The sequence below is a fragment of the Notamacropus eugenii genome, chromosome 3 (assembly GCF_028372415.1).
Source record: "Notamacropus eugenii isolate mMacEug1 chromosome 3, mMacEug1.pri_v2, whole genome shotgun sequence".
Classification (NCBI taxonomy): domain Eukaryota; kingdom Metazoa; phylum Chordata; class Mammalia; order Diprotodontia; family Macropodidae; genus Notamacropus; species Notamacropus eugenii.
This window is the reverse complement of record NC_092874.1, coordinates 248,623,980-248,643,188: the sequence shown is the minus strand read 5'-3', so window position 1 is coordinate 248,643,188 and position 19,209 is coordinate 248,623,980. Positions and strand designations below refer to the sequence as shown.

General features: G+C 35.6%; 1 protein-coding gene across 1 annotated transcript in view; it reads left to right on the top strand.

Moving 5' to 3' along the window:
• PTPRR (protein tyrosine phosphatase receptor type R) overlaps positions 1 to 19,209 on the top strand; it is a 348,363-nt gene that overhangs the window by 24,664 nt on the left and 304,490 nt on the right. The window contains exon 2 of the mRNA XM_072655374.1: positions 17,037 to 17,341. Coding sequence (XP_072511475.1) covers positions 17,037 to 17,341 — 305 coding nt within the window. The remainder of the gene's footprint in view (positions 1 to 17,036; positions 17,342 to 19,209) is intronic.

The following is a 19,209-nucleotide window of genomic DNA, read 5'->3' as shown; positions in this document are numbered from 1 at the left end:
GTGTCCCTGATTTCCCTCTAGTGCTTTCTCCAATACACTATGTTGCCTTCTCACACTGCATGAAATAAGCAGAACTGGAGGACGGCATGTACAATGTCTTCAGTAATGGAAAAGAAAAGAACACTAAATAAAACAAAGCCAAAAATCCCTTGAGTAACTCTTATAACCAACCTTGACAGAAGGAAATGGGAAATGTGCTCCTTTCATTAGAGAAGTGAAGGATGAGTATAGAGTGTTTACATGTTCATGTCAGATCCAGTTACCACATTGGCTGGGTTTGGACTAGTTGTTATTTACTTTTCTTCCCAGGGAACTGACCAAAGGGGGATTATGTGATGTAAAAAGAAATGGTATTTTTTTAGAAGAAAAGTTTTCATTTACTCATATGGAAGATGGGAAGAAAAAGAAGGGATAGCATAACTTTAAATCCCACATCTGAGGCAAAAAGTGACTATGATGCTTGATATAATATGATTCCCTTTTCACAAAAAGACATACCTTCTTTGTGATTGTGATTGTACATTTCTATCTCTTCAGGAAGAACTGATCTGTCCTATTCTTCCTTTCATAAACATTGAAATTGATTTAAAGTACTTACACTCTAAGAGTTCATTCTGAGAGTGACTATACAAGGCTACTCTGCCTGGCAAAGCCAGGAATTATATACATTGCTTTTGAAATAATCAATCATAATATGATCTGCCCTCACAGCAACTGAATATACTTTTCTTCTCTCAGCTCAATGTTTCTTCCATTATGGTCATACCTGGAATCAATTTCCAATTGAGTTGTTTCATAGTCCCCATAAATACAAATGCGCTCTCCACCCACATTTTGTGTTAGATGCTATTCCTTGCATAAGATGCACCATCCCCCTATTCTGGACATTTTCACCAGCTGTGCCTCATGCTTAGAATTCTTGTCTTTCCCTTTTTTTCTCCTGACTTTCCTTCATTCCTTCAAGTTCCAGTCCTACCTTCCATGAGAACCCTTTCCTGATCTCCCTTAATGCTAATGCATTGTCTCTATTGATTGTCTCCAATTTATTCTGTTTGTAGCTTGTTTGCACACAGTTGTTTGCTTGTTGTCTCCTGCATTAGACCAAGAGCATGAGGGCAGGAGCTATTTTTCACTTTTTTGTTTGTATCTTTAAAATTTAGCGTAGTGACTGGCATATGGTGGACAGCTAGTTGGCACAGTGGATAGAGAATAGGGCTTAGAATCAGAAACACTCATCTTTCTGAGTTCAAATATGACCTGAGACACTTACTAGCTGTGTGACCCTGGGCAAGCCACATAACCCTGATTGTCCTTTGGCACTTTGAATCAATCTGTTCATATCTTCTCTTTCAGGAGGAGCCATTCCTTTCTATGTTATTACTAGCTACCAATTTACCTGTGCCAAAAATTGAGATACTAACTCCTGTTTATACTGAATGGTAGTGCCATTCTCTGAAAGCTCTGTGAGCTCCAACACTGGAGTCATAAAGTAATTCAAAATCTTTCACATATTTAAGAAACATTACTCCAGGGTTGCTGTACTTTAGATCCTACAGATCTTCAAATGCATGACATTTAGTACTTTTAAAGAAGCAATTCACATTATTTATTTCTGCTGACTGAGGACATATTGAAGTTCTAGATTGCTACCATTTTCCCCATGAGGGTGAAAGATCACTGCTGAGAAAATCATTACGTTGGTCCTTTTTTTTACGGTCTATACCATAATATGTTGTGCTATTCACAGATGACATTGTGCTCTGCACCTCAAGTGATACAGCCCTTGCTTGACATACTAGGCAAGCATCCATCTCTTTCCACTGTAGTGGTCCTAGCTTTGGGTTTCTTATAGATGTCATGTTGTTATCTGAATTAGGTGAATTGTCCCTGTCTAGGCATGGATAGAGTTTTCATATTTGGCATAGAACATATGGAATAAACATCATTCACAAATGAGTAATCTGACCCTGATGACAAATATCTTGTCTTAGTTTCTTGCACAGGTAAAAAGTACAAGTGTAACGCTAAGCTTGCCAGAAAGTGACTGTCACAACTTTCATTCATCAGTTTTGCAGATTTTTCCAGGACTGTCTCTCTTTCAAAAGAAGATCATAAACCAGTTTCTGCCTATGTGAATTTTTGTCAGATATTTTAAAATGGTTATACACATCTGATAATTCACAGATTTTCTCAGTGGATTTTCCTAATCTCATTCCAATAGACACAATTCTACAGTTGTCCCCAACTTTCATTCCCACATATAGGATCTGTTCAAAATATCATTAATCCTTCATGAATGTCAACACTGGTAATTTCTAAATGAAAGTCATATTTTCACATTATTGATTCATAATGCAAGTATTTAACCAAAGAACCATAAACTAATCAACCTAATAGATAAACCAGGTTGCCAAAATGGGGATGAGTATGTGAGGATGATATTCAATGAGTATCAGCAAGGGGTTATGTAGATTGCAAATTATAACCACAATGACACTCCACTTATGTAACACTTAGTTTGCTTTGGCACTATCAAATAATAAATATTAATATACATTTACAACAGAGAAATACTGAAGAGCAAGCTCAGTGAAAACTAGTATACAGATAAGAAAAATCAAATGATTCAAGTAAAAGGAATGCAAGACAAGACAACATTCAAAACAAAAATATGACATTTTCTCTGATCTTCATGACTTGTCAAAACTCACAAAAATAATAAATAATGTAAGAGGTAAAGTGATTGCAGGTGTCTCTATAGGTTAAGACAATAAGGACTTTAATGAGATAACAACCAGATGAATTAACAGTAAAAAAAGACTAATCCCTGTTCCCTAGCACTCAGCACCTGCTCTCCCACTGGCCCCCAAACTTGGGAAGGGCAGCACAGGTATTCTGCTTTGGGACCCATTCAGCAATTCCTTTGTTACTATTTCAGTCTCTGCCAGCACACTCTCTTGCCCCTGCCATCACCTTACCATTTGATGAAACAAACCATGGAAATCAGCTTTACCCTCCCTCACTTCCCCACCATGTGAAAGAAGTGGAAGTAAGGAAGATTGTCCTCTGTGTTTTGCCCAGACCATCAGTGCTACCTGGCAGTAGCGTTCATTCACAGAATTAAAGAACAGAGGCAACTTGGGTAAGGCAACAGCACATATGTGGGGTTTGACATTCAGCTAATGTCAGTCTTATCCCAAAAGAAGCCACTTGGGTTGCAACTAAGGTGCAGTGTGGAAGAAGGCAAAGACAGTTTAGAGGTGCATTTCTCAGGGAAACCACCGTCAAAGGGGAAAGAGCTGAAGAGTGAGTGACAAGATACTCTAAGAAAGAAAAATGAAATTGCCAAAGATCTCAGAAGTAAAGAAACTCAATTAAAAACCCTGAGTGCAAGCTTATATATCAAACAAGAAAGATGTCAATAACAGAAGGGAAGATGGCCTCCAAACATCTAAATGAGTCCAAACATATCAAAATAAAAACTGCAAGACAAAGGAAAATGAATCAAAATCAAATGAAGCAGAGGACTCTTAATTCCTAAAAGAAAATGGAGATGCACTCCCAAATGACTTAAGAATAAATGACTTATTAAAACAGAATTTATAATTCAGACAGCAGAAATAATTGATAAAATAGAAAACTTGAATCCATGACTGAGTCTCTCCAAAGAAACAAAAGAAAAGACACCTAATGAGAATGTAAATACACAAAAGTAAAGGAAAATCTGGAAGAAAAGCAAAAAAACAATAATTTTTAAAAGAATACAATTTATATATGGCAAAATTATATTGACCTCAAATATGAGATGCATATGAACAGCATAAGAATTGTAACTCTCTCAGAAGAAAACAAGTTAAATTTTAAAAGAACACTCAAAGTCAATACTCTATAAATTCTCCAAAAAAATGAGAAAAAATACTCTATAAAACACAATTTTGTGAAATAAATATAATATCTAAACTAGGGAAGAATCAAGCAAAGAAAGATAATAGACCAATATAATTAAAGTCTATCACTTCCAAAGTTATAAATAAAATCCTGGCAAAAGATTATGAATACACTATGAAAGTTTGTATGTAGTATTAGATGTATTTGTACACTTGAGGATGTGGGTGTGTATATCTATCTATCTATCTATATGTGTGTGCGTGTGTGTGTGTGTGTGTGTGTGTGTGTGTGTGTGTGTGAATGGATGCATTCCCTATTGTCAAGTTGGATTTATACCAGTGTTACAAGGGTAGTTTAATATTAAGAAAGTAGTTAAATAATCATATTAAAATAAAAACCTTAGCCATTTATTATATCCATTAACTTTTGAAAACCTTTCACCAAATAGAATGTTCATTTATGCTTAAAACTCCATTAAATATAATCATAGAAGAATCTTTTATATGATAAAAACTTGTTTCAAGTCAAAAGCTACCATTATGCAAAATTGGAATAGTCTAGAACTTTCCTAATAAATCAAGAAATCAAGTAAGAGTCCTCCACCTCCCTTTCCTTCCTGTTTTTTGACTTGGTTCTAGAATTGCAAATAATAACAACATAATAAGAGAAGGAAATTTTTGGTATATACATAAGCAAAGAGGAGTCAAAAATATTTCTCTTTTCCAATGCTGTGACAACTATTTTACATGGAGGATACCTGAGAGTCAGTAAGAAACTAAATGAATGACCAATAACTTCAGTTAAATAATAGATTACAAAATAAATGTGCAAAAGTATTTCTTTGTAGCAATAACTAAACCCAGGAAGGAATAATTGAATGGAAAGTTCCATTCAAAACAACTAAAAATGCATAAAATATCTGAAAATCAATCTACTGCAGAACACTCAACACGTATAGATAAGATTACAAAATGCTTAAAAAATCAAGAATAATTTCAGTAACTGGAAGTATATTGATTGCTCATGACGTGGCTACAACATTATGATAAAAAATGGTGATGTTACCTAAATGAATCATACAGAATATGTGAATCAAACCACCAAAGTGACACTTTACAGAATGAATAAAAATAATATCATTCATTTGGAGAAGCAAAAATCTAGACTTTTACAGGAAATAATGGAAGGGGAAAGTAGGAATTAAAGAGACATGATATTTCTGTAACTCAAATTGCATTGTAAAGTGGTGATTATTAAAAACTATTTAGTATTGGCTTTAAAAGAAAAGTAGAGAAATAGAACAGAATATACAAAGAGACACATAAATAAATGAATTTGATAAACTAAGAAAACATAAATTGCTTTTAAGAGAAATCCAAATTAAAAAAAAAAACCCTGAAGCCTCATGTTACACTCAGATAATTTTCAAAGATGACAAAAGATACAGACAGCATTGAAGGTGTTGTGTTAAAGTAGGAACATTAATAAATTGCTGATGGAAATATGGATTTGTCCAAACATTCTGGAAAAGAAGTTAAAATTAAACTAAGAAAGTGACTAAAATATACATACAATTTGAATCAGATGTCTCACTGATAGATATATACTCTGAGGTCATTAAAGTAAAGGGGTTCAATAATCACCAAAATATTTGAAACAGCGGCTTTTATGGTAGAAAAGAACTGGAAACCAAATAGATACCTATTGAACAAGGGATGGGTAAGTTAAATGTAGGTGAGTAATGGAATATTAATGTAATATGAGCAATGATGAGTATGAAGTCTTTAGGTAAAACATACAAACTGATAAAAAAAAAGTGAAAAAAGAACCACGGAAATAACATATGCCATACTTATGATAATAAGCATGGAAAACACAGTAACAGCTATAACAAAATCAAACAAACTATTATTCCTTCTAAGATTAATTTCTATCAATTCTGTATTCATTCTGTATAATGTGATTTATATATCATATATGTTGTCTCCCTACATTGGAATGCAAGTACCTTTAGGTCAGAGACTATTTTTCCTTTTTCTTTGTATTTCCAGTGCTAAGCACCATGCCTAGAACGTAGTTACTCTTAATAAATACTTATCAATTCTTTGAAACTAGATGCTGTATGCTAATAAGGATCAGTCTTCACCCCACAGAACTGAGATGAAAATACACTTTTCTCCCTCTTTTATAGAAATGGATAGAGGTTGGAATGGGGAGACTAAGGATATGAAAAACAATATATAGTGCTGGACTTGAGAGATATAATGATTAGTTTTGCTAAACTTTTTATTCTTCTATTTTCACTCCCTTTTAAAATATTTTAGTTATAATGGATGTCTAACTGGGTGGGAGAGGGAAGAGGGATTGATCAGGAATTCAAGATGACATGAAAAATACAAAATTATATTTTTTAAAAGGTAAGGGAACAACTTGATATTTCATTGAGAAAAAATTTACTTAGATTTTTTTTTTTTGTTTTCTACTGGCTATTTTATAATCATATAGTAATGTCTTTGGTAATCTCTCATTCCTCCATGATTTACCCACCTCTTTTTCTAATTATATCTCTATTGTTGTTTAAAATTATATTGATGACTACTGTGAGCCAAGAGAGTGGAGTAAAGAGTAAATTGCTGTAATTCTTCCATATTCACCTCCAAACAACCAGAAAATAGTATCCCAAACAAATCCTGGAATAGAAGAATGAGCAAAAAGACAGGGGTGAAACAATCTTTGAACCAAAGAAACTTGTAAGATTATCAGGAAAGGTCTGTCTTACTTGTGTAAAAGGGGAGCAAAGTCCAGGACAGAAAGCATCCCAGCAAGCCAACAACAAGCCTCACCTCAGGAAACCTGTGGTAGATCTTGAGTTCCAGCACAGTGGAGCAGCTAAATGCTAACAGCAAGACCCCTAACATGCCTCAGCATAGCTAGGGGAATGGGCAGACTCCAGTTCTGAGAACTGCCATATACTTCAGCATAGCACTGAGCAAACAGGCAATGTCCCATGGCCAGACCACCACGAACTTCAGTGTGGCACTGGGAAAAGGCAGAAACATCCCAACAACCTCAGCACATGCCAAATGCCAGCTCTAGAACCCCGGCTTAGCACCAGATCAGCTACCAAACCCCCATAGCCTCCAGAAGCACCAGCCATCCTCTAAGTACTGCAATAGATATGAGGGTGCCCTTTTGGCCTCAGGGCAGCATCAATGCATCACCAGATATACAGCTAGAGTCTTCTGCCTCTGTCACAAAAAATCTGAGATAGTGCTCCTTCCACTCCAGGAGCAGAGCTCAAATTTCAAATAAAGGAAAAAGGTCAAAAAAAAGAGCAACCCCCTCCACAAGAATCTGACAATAGAAAGCTATTATGGTGAAGGGACTATCAAGACACAAACTCAGAAGAGGACAACAATGCCAAAATACCTGTAGGCAAAACCTCAAAGTAAAATGTGAAGTGATCTAAAGTTCAGAAAAAAATCCTGGAAGAGCTCAAAAAGGAGCTTAAAACTCATATAAGAGAAGTAGAAGAAAAATTAGGAAAACAAATGACAGTGATGCAAGAGAATTATGAAAAAAGAATCAACAGGTTCAAAAAAGAAAACAACTGCTTAGAAAAGAAAGTACAAAAACTAACTGAGAAAAACAACTCTTTAAAAGTTAGAATTGGGCAAGTGAAAGGTAATGACTCTATGAGACATTAAGAATCAAACAAACAAATTCAAAAGAATGAAAGAAAAGAGAAGAAAATATAAAATACCTTATGGGATAAACAATTGACCAAGAAGTTAGATGCAAGAGAAAGAATGTCAGAATTACTGGACCACCTGAAAGCCACAATCAAAAGGAAGACCTGGACAACATCTTCCAAGAAATTATCAAAGAAAATTGCCCTGATGTTCTGGAACCAGAGGACAGAAAAAATCCACTGATCACCTCATAAAAGAGATCCCAAAATAGAAACTCAAAGGAACATTATAGTCAAAATTCAGAATTATCAGATTACAGAAAAAAATACATCAAGTAGCCAGAAAGAAACAATTTAAATGTCAGGGAGCCACAATTAGCATTATACAGAACTTAGCAGCTGCAAGATTAAAAGATCAGTTGTCATAGAAAATTGTATTCTGGAAAGTATAGGAGCTAAAACCACAACTGAGAATCAGTTACCTAGTGAAACTAAGCATAATATATCAAGAGAAAAAAATGGTCATTCAATGAAATAGAAGAACTTTAAGCTTTCATAAAGAGAAGACCAGAATTAAACCAAAAAAAAAGCTGATCTCCAATATCAAGAGAAACATAAACAGGTAAAAAGGGGAAAGAATACATAAGGGATTCAAAAAAGCCAAACTGTTTATATTCTTATACAGGAAGATAATACTTCTAATTCTTAAAAATTGTATCATCAACAATACAGCTAGAAGGAATAAACATAGACAGAGGGGGAAATTATAAGATGAATTTAAGAGAGTCAAACAAAAAACATAACTAAGGGATGAAAAAATGGAGTACGCTGGATACAGAATGAAAGAAGAGATAGAATGGGGTAAATTATTTCATGAATAGAAGCAAAAGACCTATTACAGAGGAGGGGGAAAGATGAAAGGGTGAGTGATGAGTATCATTTGAATCTTACTCTCATCAATATTGGCTCAAAGAAGAAATAATATACACAATCAATTGAATATAGAAATCTATCTTACCTGACAGGGAAGTAGGAGGGTAGGAAATTAAGTAAAAGGTTGGGTGGGGGTCACTGACAGAGGGGAGGGCAGCTGAAGGGAACTGGAATTCAGAAGCAAAACAAACTGGTGAGGAGGGAAGGGGTGAAAAGAGAGGAAAAACAGGAGGAAAAATAGGGTAGAGGGAAATACACAGTAATCATAACTAAATGTGAATGGGATAAACTCTAGCATAAAACAGAAGTAGATAGCAAAGTGGATAAAAAAACCAGAATCTTACAATATGTTGTTTACAAGAAACACATCTGAAGCAGAGTAATGCACAGAGTAAAGGTAAGGGGCTGAGGCAGAATCTATTGTGATTCAGATGAAGTAAAAAAAAAAAATCAGGGCTAGCAATTCTTATCTCAAACAAATAAAAAGCAAAAAATAGACCTAATTTAAAAAGATAAGGAAGTACTAAGCATGTATGCACCAAGTGGTATAGCATCCAGATTCTTAAAGGAGAAATTAAAGGAGTTACAGGAAGAAATTGCAAAACTATACTAGTGGGGTACATCAACTGTCTCCTCTCAAAACTTCATAAATTGAACCAAAAAAGATGCAAAAAAGAAACTAAGGAAGTAAATAGAATATTAGAAAAGTTAGATATGACTGCCCTTTGGAGAAAACTGAATGGAAACAGAAAAGAATATACCCTTTTCTCAGTAGCATATGGTACCTACAGAAAAACTGACCATGTATTAGGCATAAATACCTCAAAATCAAATGCAGAAAAGCAGAAATAATAGCTGTATTCATTTTAGTTCATAATGCAATAAAAATTACATTCAGCAAAGAGTAGTGGAAGGATTAAAAATTAATTGGAAACTAAACTAATCCTAAAGAATAAATGTCAAAGAACAAATAATAGAAACAACCAATAATTTCATTAAAGAGAATGACAATAATAAGACAGCATTCCAAAATTTATGTGATACAAATTCTTACATCACCCAAACAGAAAAAGGCAGATCAACAAATTGTGCATGAAACCAAAAAAGAAACTAGAAAAAGAACAAATTAAAAATCCCCAAATTGAACACCAAATTGAAAATCAAATGTGAGATTAATAAGATTGAAAGTGAAAAAAAAAGACAAAAAAATTCAAACTATTGAGCCAGTAAACAAATATAGGAGCTGGTTTTATAAAAAATATAGGTAAGCCACTGATCAATTTGACTAACAAAATAAAGAACACCAAATATCAAAAATGAAAGGGGTGAAATCACTACCAATGAAGAAGAAATTAAAACAATCATTAGGAAATATTTTGCCCAATTATATGCCAATAAATCTGACAATCTGAGTGAAATCAGTGATTATTTATGAAAATATAAATCACCCAGATTAACAGATCAGGAAATAGAATGCCTAAATAATGCCATCTTAGAAAAAAAAAAAAAAGAAATTGAACAAGTCATTAATGAACTCCTAAGAAAAAATCCCCAGGGACAGATGGGTTCACAAGTGAATTCTACCAAACATCCAACGATCAATTAGTTCCAATACTATACAAACTATTTGGAAAAATAGATGAAAAAGGAGTCCTATCAAATGCCAAATATTATGCTGATGTCTAAACCAGGAGGAGTTAAACAGAGAAAGAAAATTGCTATGGTAATGGCATAACACACCAAGAGAAGCAAGTCTTATGCCTCACCAGCAGGCTGCTCGTCTTCCTGTGGAGTTCGCAAGTAAAAGAATGAGGTGGGAGAGCAGGTCATGGAGAGCGGGTCATGAAGCAACTCCGATTTATTCAAGCAAGCACTCTGATTATATAGTCTCTGCCAGTCAGCCCAACAAACCATGGTAACACACACAAACAAACCCAAAACTATAGTAACGAACACAAACCGGAGCTATAGTAACAAACACAAACTAGGGGTGGGGCCGTCCTTTCCAGCACCATCTTGTTTACCCTTCCCTGCTCCGGACTCAGTTTACCTGATGTGCATCAGTGTGGCGTCCCAGATGGCCGTGGCAGTCAGCGCCCCTTACAGAAAATCATAGATCAATTTCCCTAATGAATATCAATGCAAAATTTTGAGCAAAATACTAGGAAGGGAATTACAGAAATATATCACAAGGATTATATCCTATGACCAGGTGGAATTTATACCAGGAATGCAGGCTTGGTTCAATATTAGGAAAGCTATCAACATAATCGATCATATCAATAACAAAATCACCAAAAATCATATGTTTATCTCAATACATGCTGAAAAAGTTTGTGACATAATACAGCACCCATTCTACTAGAGAGTGTACTATCTATCTACTACAGAGTATAGAAATAAATGAAGTTTTACTTAAAATAATAAGCGGTACCTCTAAAGCAATCAACAAGCATTATCTATAATAGAAATAAGCTAGAAGCCTTCCCAATAAGGTCAGGATGAAGCAAGCATGCTCATTATTACTACATTATTCAATATAGTACTAGAAATGTTAGCTATAGCAATAAGAGAAGAACAAGAAATAGAAAGAATTAGAATAGGCAATGAGGAAACAAAACTATCATTTTTTGCAGATGATATGATGATCTACTTAGAGAACTCTAGAGAATTAACTAAAAAAACTACTTGAAATAATGAACAGCTTTTGCAAAGTCTCAGGATGTAAGATAAACCCATATAAGTCATTCGCATTCTTTCTACGATCAACAAAGCCCAGCATCAAGAGATAGAAAGAGAAACTCCATTTAAAATAACTGTAAACAATAAAAAATACTTGGTAGTCAACCTGCCAAAATAAACCCTGTAAATATATGAACACAATTACAAAGCACTTTTAGCACAAATAACGTCAGATCTCAACAACTGGAAAAATACCAATTACTCATGGGTAGGCTGGGTCAATATAATAAAAATTACAATTCTAATTAAACTAATTTACTTTTTCAGTGTCATACCAATCAAATTATCAAAATACTTGATAGAGCTGGAGAAAGAAACAACAAAATTCATCTGGAAGATCTAAAGTTCATGAATATCAAGGGAATTAATGAAAAAAATTGCAAAGCAACGTTGCCTAGAAATATTAGATTTAAAACTATATTGTAAAGCAGTAATCATCAAAACTATCTGGTACTGGCTAAGAAACAGAGTGGTGGATCAGTGGAATAAATTAGGTACACAAGACACAGTACTCAATGACCACAGTAACACAATGTTTGATACACCTGAAGACCCCAAACTTTGGGATAAGAACTCACTATCTGACAAAAACTTCTGGGAAACTGGAAAACTGGAAAAAATAAGACACAAAGTAGGTATAGATCAACATTTCACACTGTACACCAAGATAAAGTCAAAATGGGTGCATGGTTGAGATAGAAAAGATAAAACCATAAGCAAATAAAAAAGGCAAGGAATAGTCCACCTGTCACGTCTATGGGGAAGGTAAGAACTCATGACCAAACAAGAGATAGAGAGAATTGTGGACAGTAAAATAGAAAATTTTGATTATGTCAACATTAAAAGTTTTTGTACAAATAAAACCAATGCAACCAAAATTAGAATTGAAGCAGAAAGCTGGAGGAAAAATCTTTGCCGTAGGTGTCTTTGATAAAGGCCTCATTTCTCAAATACATAGACAACCAAGTCAAATTTATAATATAAGCCATTCCTCAATTGATAAATGGTCAAAAGGTTTAAACAGGAGTTTTTAGAAGAAGAAATAAAAGCTATCTATAAACATAAGAAGTGCTATAAATCACTTTTGATTAGAGAAACATAAATTAAGACAACTCTGAGACAACACCTATCAGATTGCTTAATATGACAGAAAAGGAAAATGGCAAATGCTGGAGAAGATGTGGGAAAATTGAGACACTAATGCACTATGGATGGAGTTGTGAACTGATTCAGCCATTCTGGAGAGCAATTTGATGCCCAGAGGGTAACCAAACTGTGCATATCCTTTGATCCAGCAATACTGCTATTACATCTATATCCCAAAGAGATCATAAGAAAGGAAAGGGGTTTACATGTGCAAAAATATCTATAGCAGCCCTTTTTGTGGTGGAAAATTACTGGAAATAGAGAGGATGCCCATCAATTGGGGAATGACTGAACAAGCTGTGGTATATGAATGTAAAGTAATGCTTTGTTCTCAGAGGACCAAAATAATTATATTGTGCTATAAGAAGTGATGAATGGACAGTTTTTGGAAAAACCTGGAAAGGCTTGTATAAACTGACGCATAGTGAAAAGAGTAGATCCCGGAAAACATTGTACACTGTATAAGAAATATTGTGTGATGATCATCTATGAATGTTCTTCTCAGCAACACAATGATCCAAGACAAGTACAAAGGACTCAAGAAGAAAAACACTACTGATATCCAGATAGAGAACTGATGGACTCTGAATGCAGATTGAAGCATATATTTTCACTTTCTTTATTTCTAACCATGTTTTTTTCTTTTACAACTGTGACTAACATGGAAATATGTCTTACAATACAGCCCATGTATAATCTATATCAAATTGCCCTCCATTTTCAGAAGAGAGAAGAGGAGGGAGAAAAATCTGGAACTCAAAATCTTGTAAATATGAATGCTAAAATTGTCTTGATATGCTATTGGTAAAATAAAAACTATTAAAAATAAAATGTTAATATCGTGTTTGTGCATCACTTTCATTTCCCAATATATTCCTTCTCCCCTTTCTTTCTCTCTCATTCTCTTCCGTTCCCAGAGAGCTGTGGCATATAACAAAGAATTAAAAAAATAGATAAGGCAAAGCTCAGCAACATAGCAACCAAGTCCAACATTCAAAGCCCTCTGCCATATTTATAGTACTCCATCTCTGCAAATATGGATAGGAAATTTTGTAGATATTTTTAATACCAACTTCTGGTGTGCAATTCTTTTTAATTTTTTTAAAAAATATGAACTTAAGAAACATCAACAAATGTGAGCATTTGAATCTATAAAGTATCAAAAAAGAGGATTGTATGTAAAATTCTAAATTCCTAATAAGTTCAATCTTTTTTAAAAATGTGAATTAGACTTATCACAATAATATCAAGCCTTCTTTGTTTTTCTGTCCCCTTTTGAACTTTCTTCTTTTCTCTTCTGAATTTATAAAATGGATCGTTGATACTTCTTTCTTTTTTTCTTTCTCCTCCTCCTCCTGCTCTTCCTCCTCCTTCTTCTTCCTCTGTCTCCCTCTCTTCTCCTCCTCCTTTTTCTTCTTCTTCTTCTTTCTTTTCTTTCTTCTCCTCCACCTCTTCCTCTTCTATGTGAGTATTGGTTGAAGAAATTGCAAATGTTTGGCCTAGAGAAGAGATTTGGTGGTTGAGAGGGGGGATTAGATATGATCATTTTCAAATACTTGAAGAATTGTCATGTAAAGGATAAATTCTATTTACTTTCACTTGCTTGCTGACAGCAAAATGGGAATTGCAGAGAGGCCAATTTAAGTTTAATATAAAGACAAGTTTACTAACAATTAGAGTTGTCTAAAAGTGGAATGGGCTTACTTGTTAAATAATGAGCTCTCCTGGAGGAGAATCACTAAAGTTATTCAAGTGGAGGCTTCAAACAGAATCCTTAATGTAACTATTGAAAGAGAATTATTTGACATGGTTTTAAGGAAAGTGGTTTCAGCACTGTTCATTCAGCACACCATCTATTAAGCTTGTATAAAAATTTTTTTAGATATTGAGGGAGATGTAAAGATACATAAGACAGTTTCTGATCTCAATTTAGTCTAATTCAACAAATATTTACTGGGTTCCCTATTGTGTGCTAGACAAGTGCGAGATCTGAGGATACAAAAAAATAAAAACAAAATAACTCCTACTCCTAAAACTATTGTGTTGTGGGGAAATATATATGCAGATTAGAAAATACAACTATATAAATAAATGAAAGTCAATCAAAATAATTTGGAAAGGAACACTGATAACTGGGTAAAAACAGGAAAGGTCTCTTGAAAGATATAGTACTTGCGCTGGGGTTGGTCATTGTCCTTTCTTCTCAAAGAGGACCAACATGACATCACTATGTTGGGGTCAAGGTACAGTGTGTCTGACTGTGGCTAGTCAGACCAATCAGCCTGGAAGGCTTTCTCACAGGTCGAGCACAAATAGTTCATTTGAACACTTGAAGGGTATCTTTAAATTTGCATATCTCATGGTTTTTTTGAGCTACAGCAGTTCTGCTTTGTTCATGAAGCAGAGTGCCTTCTTTGAGGGGGCATGCCATGCTTGGCAGTCCTGTGCCAATGTCTCCCATGTCTCAAATCAATTGCAAAGTTCTTCAGAGAGACCTTGACAATATCCTTGTGTTACTTCTTCTGAACTCCGTGTGAACACTTGCTTTGTGTGAGTTCTCTGTAAAATAGTCTTTTAGGCAAACATACTTTTGGCATTAGAAACACTTGGCCAGTCCATCAAAATTATGTTCTCTGAAGCAGAGTTTGGCAGTTTACTTTGAGAAAGGACCTCAGTGTCTGGTACCTTATCCTGCCAGGTGATCTTCAGAATCTTCCTAAGACAATTCAAATGAAAGTGATTCATTTTCCTGGCGTGGTGCTAGTAAACTGTCCAGATTTCATAGCAGTTAGGGTAAAGGGATTCAAAAGGTAGAGATGAGAAAAGAAAATATTGTAGGCATGTGGGACATTCTATACAATGGCCTGGTAATGAGAGATCAAATGTCATGGATAGGAAACAATAATCTGGACAGTTTGGCCTAAAACAGATGTGATTGGGAATGATGTAAAATCAGCCCAGAGAGATGAATTAGTGCCAAAATGTGAAGCATTTTAAATAGTTTTTAAAATGTGTATATTTTAAGAAGAAAACGTTAAATAAATTTGCTTTTTATTCTAGAGGCAATAGGGACCTACCAAAATTTTCTGGTCAGGGAAGTGACATGGCTAGTTATGTGCTTCATGAATATCAATTTAGCAGCTGTGTAGGGGTGTATTAGAAAGGAAAAAGGATGACCAATTAAGAAGCTATTGAAATAATCTTTATGAAATGCAATGATGCCCTGAACTGGGGATGGGGGGCGTGGTTTGGCTATGTGAATAGAGGGAAAGAAACAAATGCTAGATATTTGTGGAGTGCTCCTCCTAGACCCTGGAGGGTGCCAGTGAATGCCATCTCATCATTTCCCACCTAGGTGTGTATATCTAGAGGGTGTTGATTGGTATCCTGTGATTAGAGAGGGCGGAGGGTGGATAGTGGAGAGCTTCTCCCAGATCCCTCACCCAGGGCAGCCGCCTCATCTTTTCCCACCTGGTTGCAATACATTGGTCTTTGATTTCAACATGCCTCCATGCCACAGGGTGCCCTTCCTCTCTGTTTTAGCTTCTTTTTATGTGATGTCTTACCCCATTAGATGATGACCTCCTTGAGAGCAAGGCCCTTCTTTTGCCGTTCTCTGTATGCCTGACACTTAGCATAGTCTCAGTAGAAATTCATGGAGATAAGAAATGGACTATTATGTATGAGAAACTGTAGGAAGTTCAGTTTTACTATCCTACAGGATCCATTAAGTGGAATAATAAGTAATCCTAAAAAGTAAGTTGGGGCCAGTTTGTTAAGGGTTTTAAATGCCAGAGAAGTTTATATTTGATTCTAGAAGAAACGACAATATTAGAGAAAATGAGGTCATATTTGTAATATGATATAATGTGTTAAGGGAAGACTGATACCTCCAGTGTGAGGATTGCTGAGCTCTTTTCAGGGCTGCTCATCTACCTTTGGTATCTAACTAGTCATCCCCCTCTCACCTGTGTCTCCAATCCATCTTGGTAGACAGGATAAACTGGGTTTAGGGGTACCAACAGGTCTCAGACCCATCTGTATATTAGGGGGATGTCCACCTCAAGCATGTGAAGACTTCCCCTTGTGCAGTGGACAGATGAGAACAATTTGTTCCAACAGTCATGAAAAAGGCTGAAGCAGGTGCTATGGAGCACTTAGGGATTGGTCAGACATTGAAGATGCCAAAGTCATCCACAGCATCCAAGGCCATTGCCAGTCATTCTGGCTTTTGTCTAGCCATTGAACTTTGATGACTCTGGGAGAGAAAGTGAGGCTGACAATGTTGTGCAACTCTGCCTCACTTAAATCCCATTCAAATAAAAGTCAAGTTATCACCCCATGATGTCATCAGTCCTCTTTGAAAACCTTGACAAACAACAACTTAGCACATTACCTGGCACATAGCAGGTGCTGTGTTGTAGAGATAGAATTAACATGAATTGTCAACTGATTTTAGGGAGTTGACAGATCAAGACCCTAATGCTGCTGAGGCTATATACGTAAAATGAGAAAAATCTTTTAGAAATCATGAGACTTCTTGGGAGGATGCAAATGTTTTATTTGCATCTATCATATCTGTCCATCTATAACAATGAGATTTCTGACTCCTGTCTTTCTCCTTTTTCCCTTACAGGATGCTTTTCAGGAGATAGTGACCACCTCTTGGCAATTCATCAGAGGAAGAGTGGGAAACCTGTATTTATCTACCACCATGTGCAAACTATTGAGAAGAGCTTGGACACAAGCCATGAAAAAACATACAAACACAGCTTCCATTCTCCTTCTTACGTGCAAACAAGCAAAAGACACCCTGGCATAATTGTTAAGTCCACATTTCCTAGACCTGCCTATGACCCATCTCTCAACTTGCTAGCAATGACTGGTCAGGATCTGGAAGTGGAAAACCTTCCAATACCTGAAGCAAATGTGATTATTGTGGTGAGTGGTATTTTTAGTTATTCCTACGACTTTTCTTTTCTTTGTGGGGGAGGGGGAGCAGAGGAGTACCATGAAAGGTTTGATTCATTGATGTCATGATTCACAAGGTAACTTGGCTAGATGGTTTTAGCAAGGGAACATATTTATAAAGCATATAAAGTAGCTTGGGCTGAGTAATTGTTAGAAAGTTTAACTAAGCAAACACATACTCTAATTCTGAACTTCCTCTGTTCTAACCAATAGAAGATGGATTCTGAACCCTTTCTATGTCATAGACAAATTTTGAAGGCTGGTGAGGCCCATGGACCCCTTCTCAGAATAATGATGTTTTTAAATAATTCAAGAAAATACAAAATTTCAAAGATTAGTGGAAATAAAGATGTTTTAAATTCACAGACCTCTCAACTGCCTCCCCCAATTCTGTCTGTAGAGACCATGGGAATTCATTGATCCCAGGTTAAAACATAAACTCTGCTGTAAAGGAGAGTTCAAAGAAGCATGTTTTGCAGGGCTACATAATGTTCTTCTTTGAATAGATGTTTGCCAAGAACTTTAATAATCTTAAAATCTCTGCCACCCCCAATATAGTTCTCCTATATCATCCTCCTCCTACACAACCTCCAGCCACAATGGTGGTTTTGAGCTTCTGACTCTTTTTCTGAATAAGTGAACATCCCACAATTTCTTTGGGAGAAACAGATAAACTTGGATAGCTGAGTGACTCTGAATACTGCCTTGGCTGTAGGAATGTTTATTCAGACATTTAGAGGTCTATGGTTGTGGATGCCCTACTCAGCTTTTGTGGTCATTTTGTGGTTGACATCATTCCTTTCATAACCTCCTGATTGTCACTGGGTATTAACAAAAGGACAGATACGTTGACCCAGAGCCTCAAAAGAAGTCTTTCTCAGTAAAGATGAACATCAAGAGAGGCTCTGGGTTAGTGGATAAAAAGTTGGCTTCAGAGGCAAGGATACTGGAGTTTAAATCTTGCCTCCAATACAGCCTGGCTGTGTGACCGTGGCAAGTCACTTAACCTTGCTATATTTCAGACAACTCTCTAAGACTCCAAGCAATAATTCCTAAATCTAATTAATTACTGATCTGCATCAACAGACTTTCACTACAAGTCTCTTGAACCATATGTCTGTACAAAATTCTTAAATTCTAAAACCTTTTTTGGATTTAGAATATGTCACAATGGTTTGCCCTTCACTGGAAACTATTCTTGCATTCAGGGTATGCCCTGATGCCTTGTCTATCACTATACCCAGAGAAGGTGTGGATGACTACAGTATGGATTGTTTATGCTGATTTTCTGTTCCCTTGTTATTCTTAGTGTTGGAATTCGAGATTTCATCAGCATGGGCACCTCCCCCACTGACACAAAATGTAGCCCTTCTATACCTTGGGTGGTGATCTTGGCTTCTCAGACTTTGCCAAGCTGCTCCTGACAACAGATACACAATATTCCAATCATTCCAGTTTAGAAGAACCTGTCAGCTTTTTTTTTTAAAAAAAATCATGTTAGCAAAGTCTTCAATGATCCATGCTTGACAGAAAATGTACATTTGAAGGCTGACATTTGTCAAATTGCCTTCCTTCCTGAACAACCCTTCTTGACTTAAAAAGTTGTAACTAGAAGGTTCTACTTAATCATTTTATGACTAATGAAGGTCTGATCTGGGATTGTCACACCTCATGAACTAATAATCATGATTGGGACAAGTAAATTGACAAAAGAGGCCAACGGCTTCAGAGAGAGCATGTTGGAGCCAATACTGCTCATGAAAACCCATTTATATGGTGGTTGTGTGATGACAAAGTTAAAGTTAAACTTCTAATCAACTGCACATAATTAATTCTTT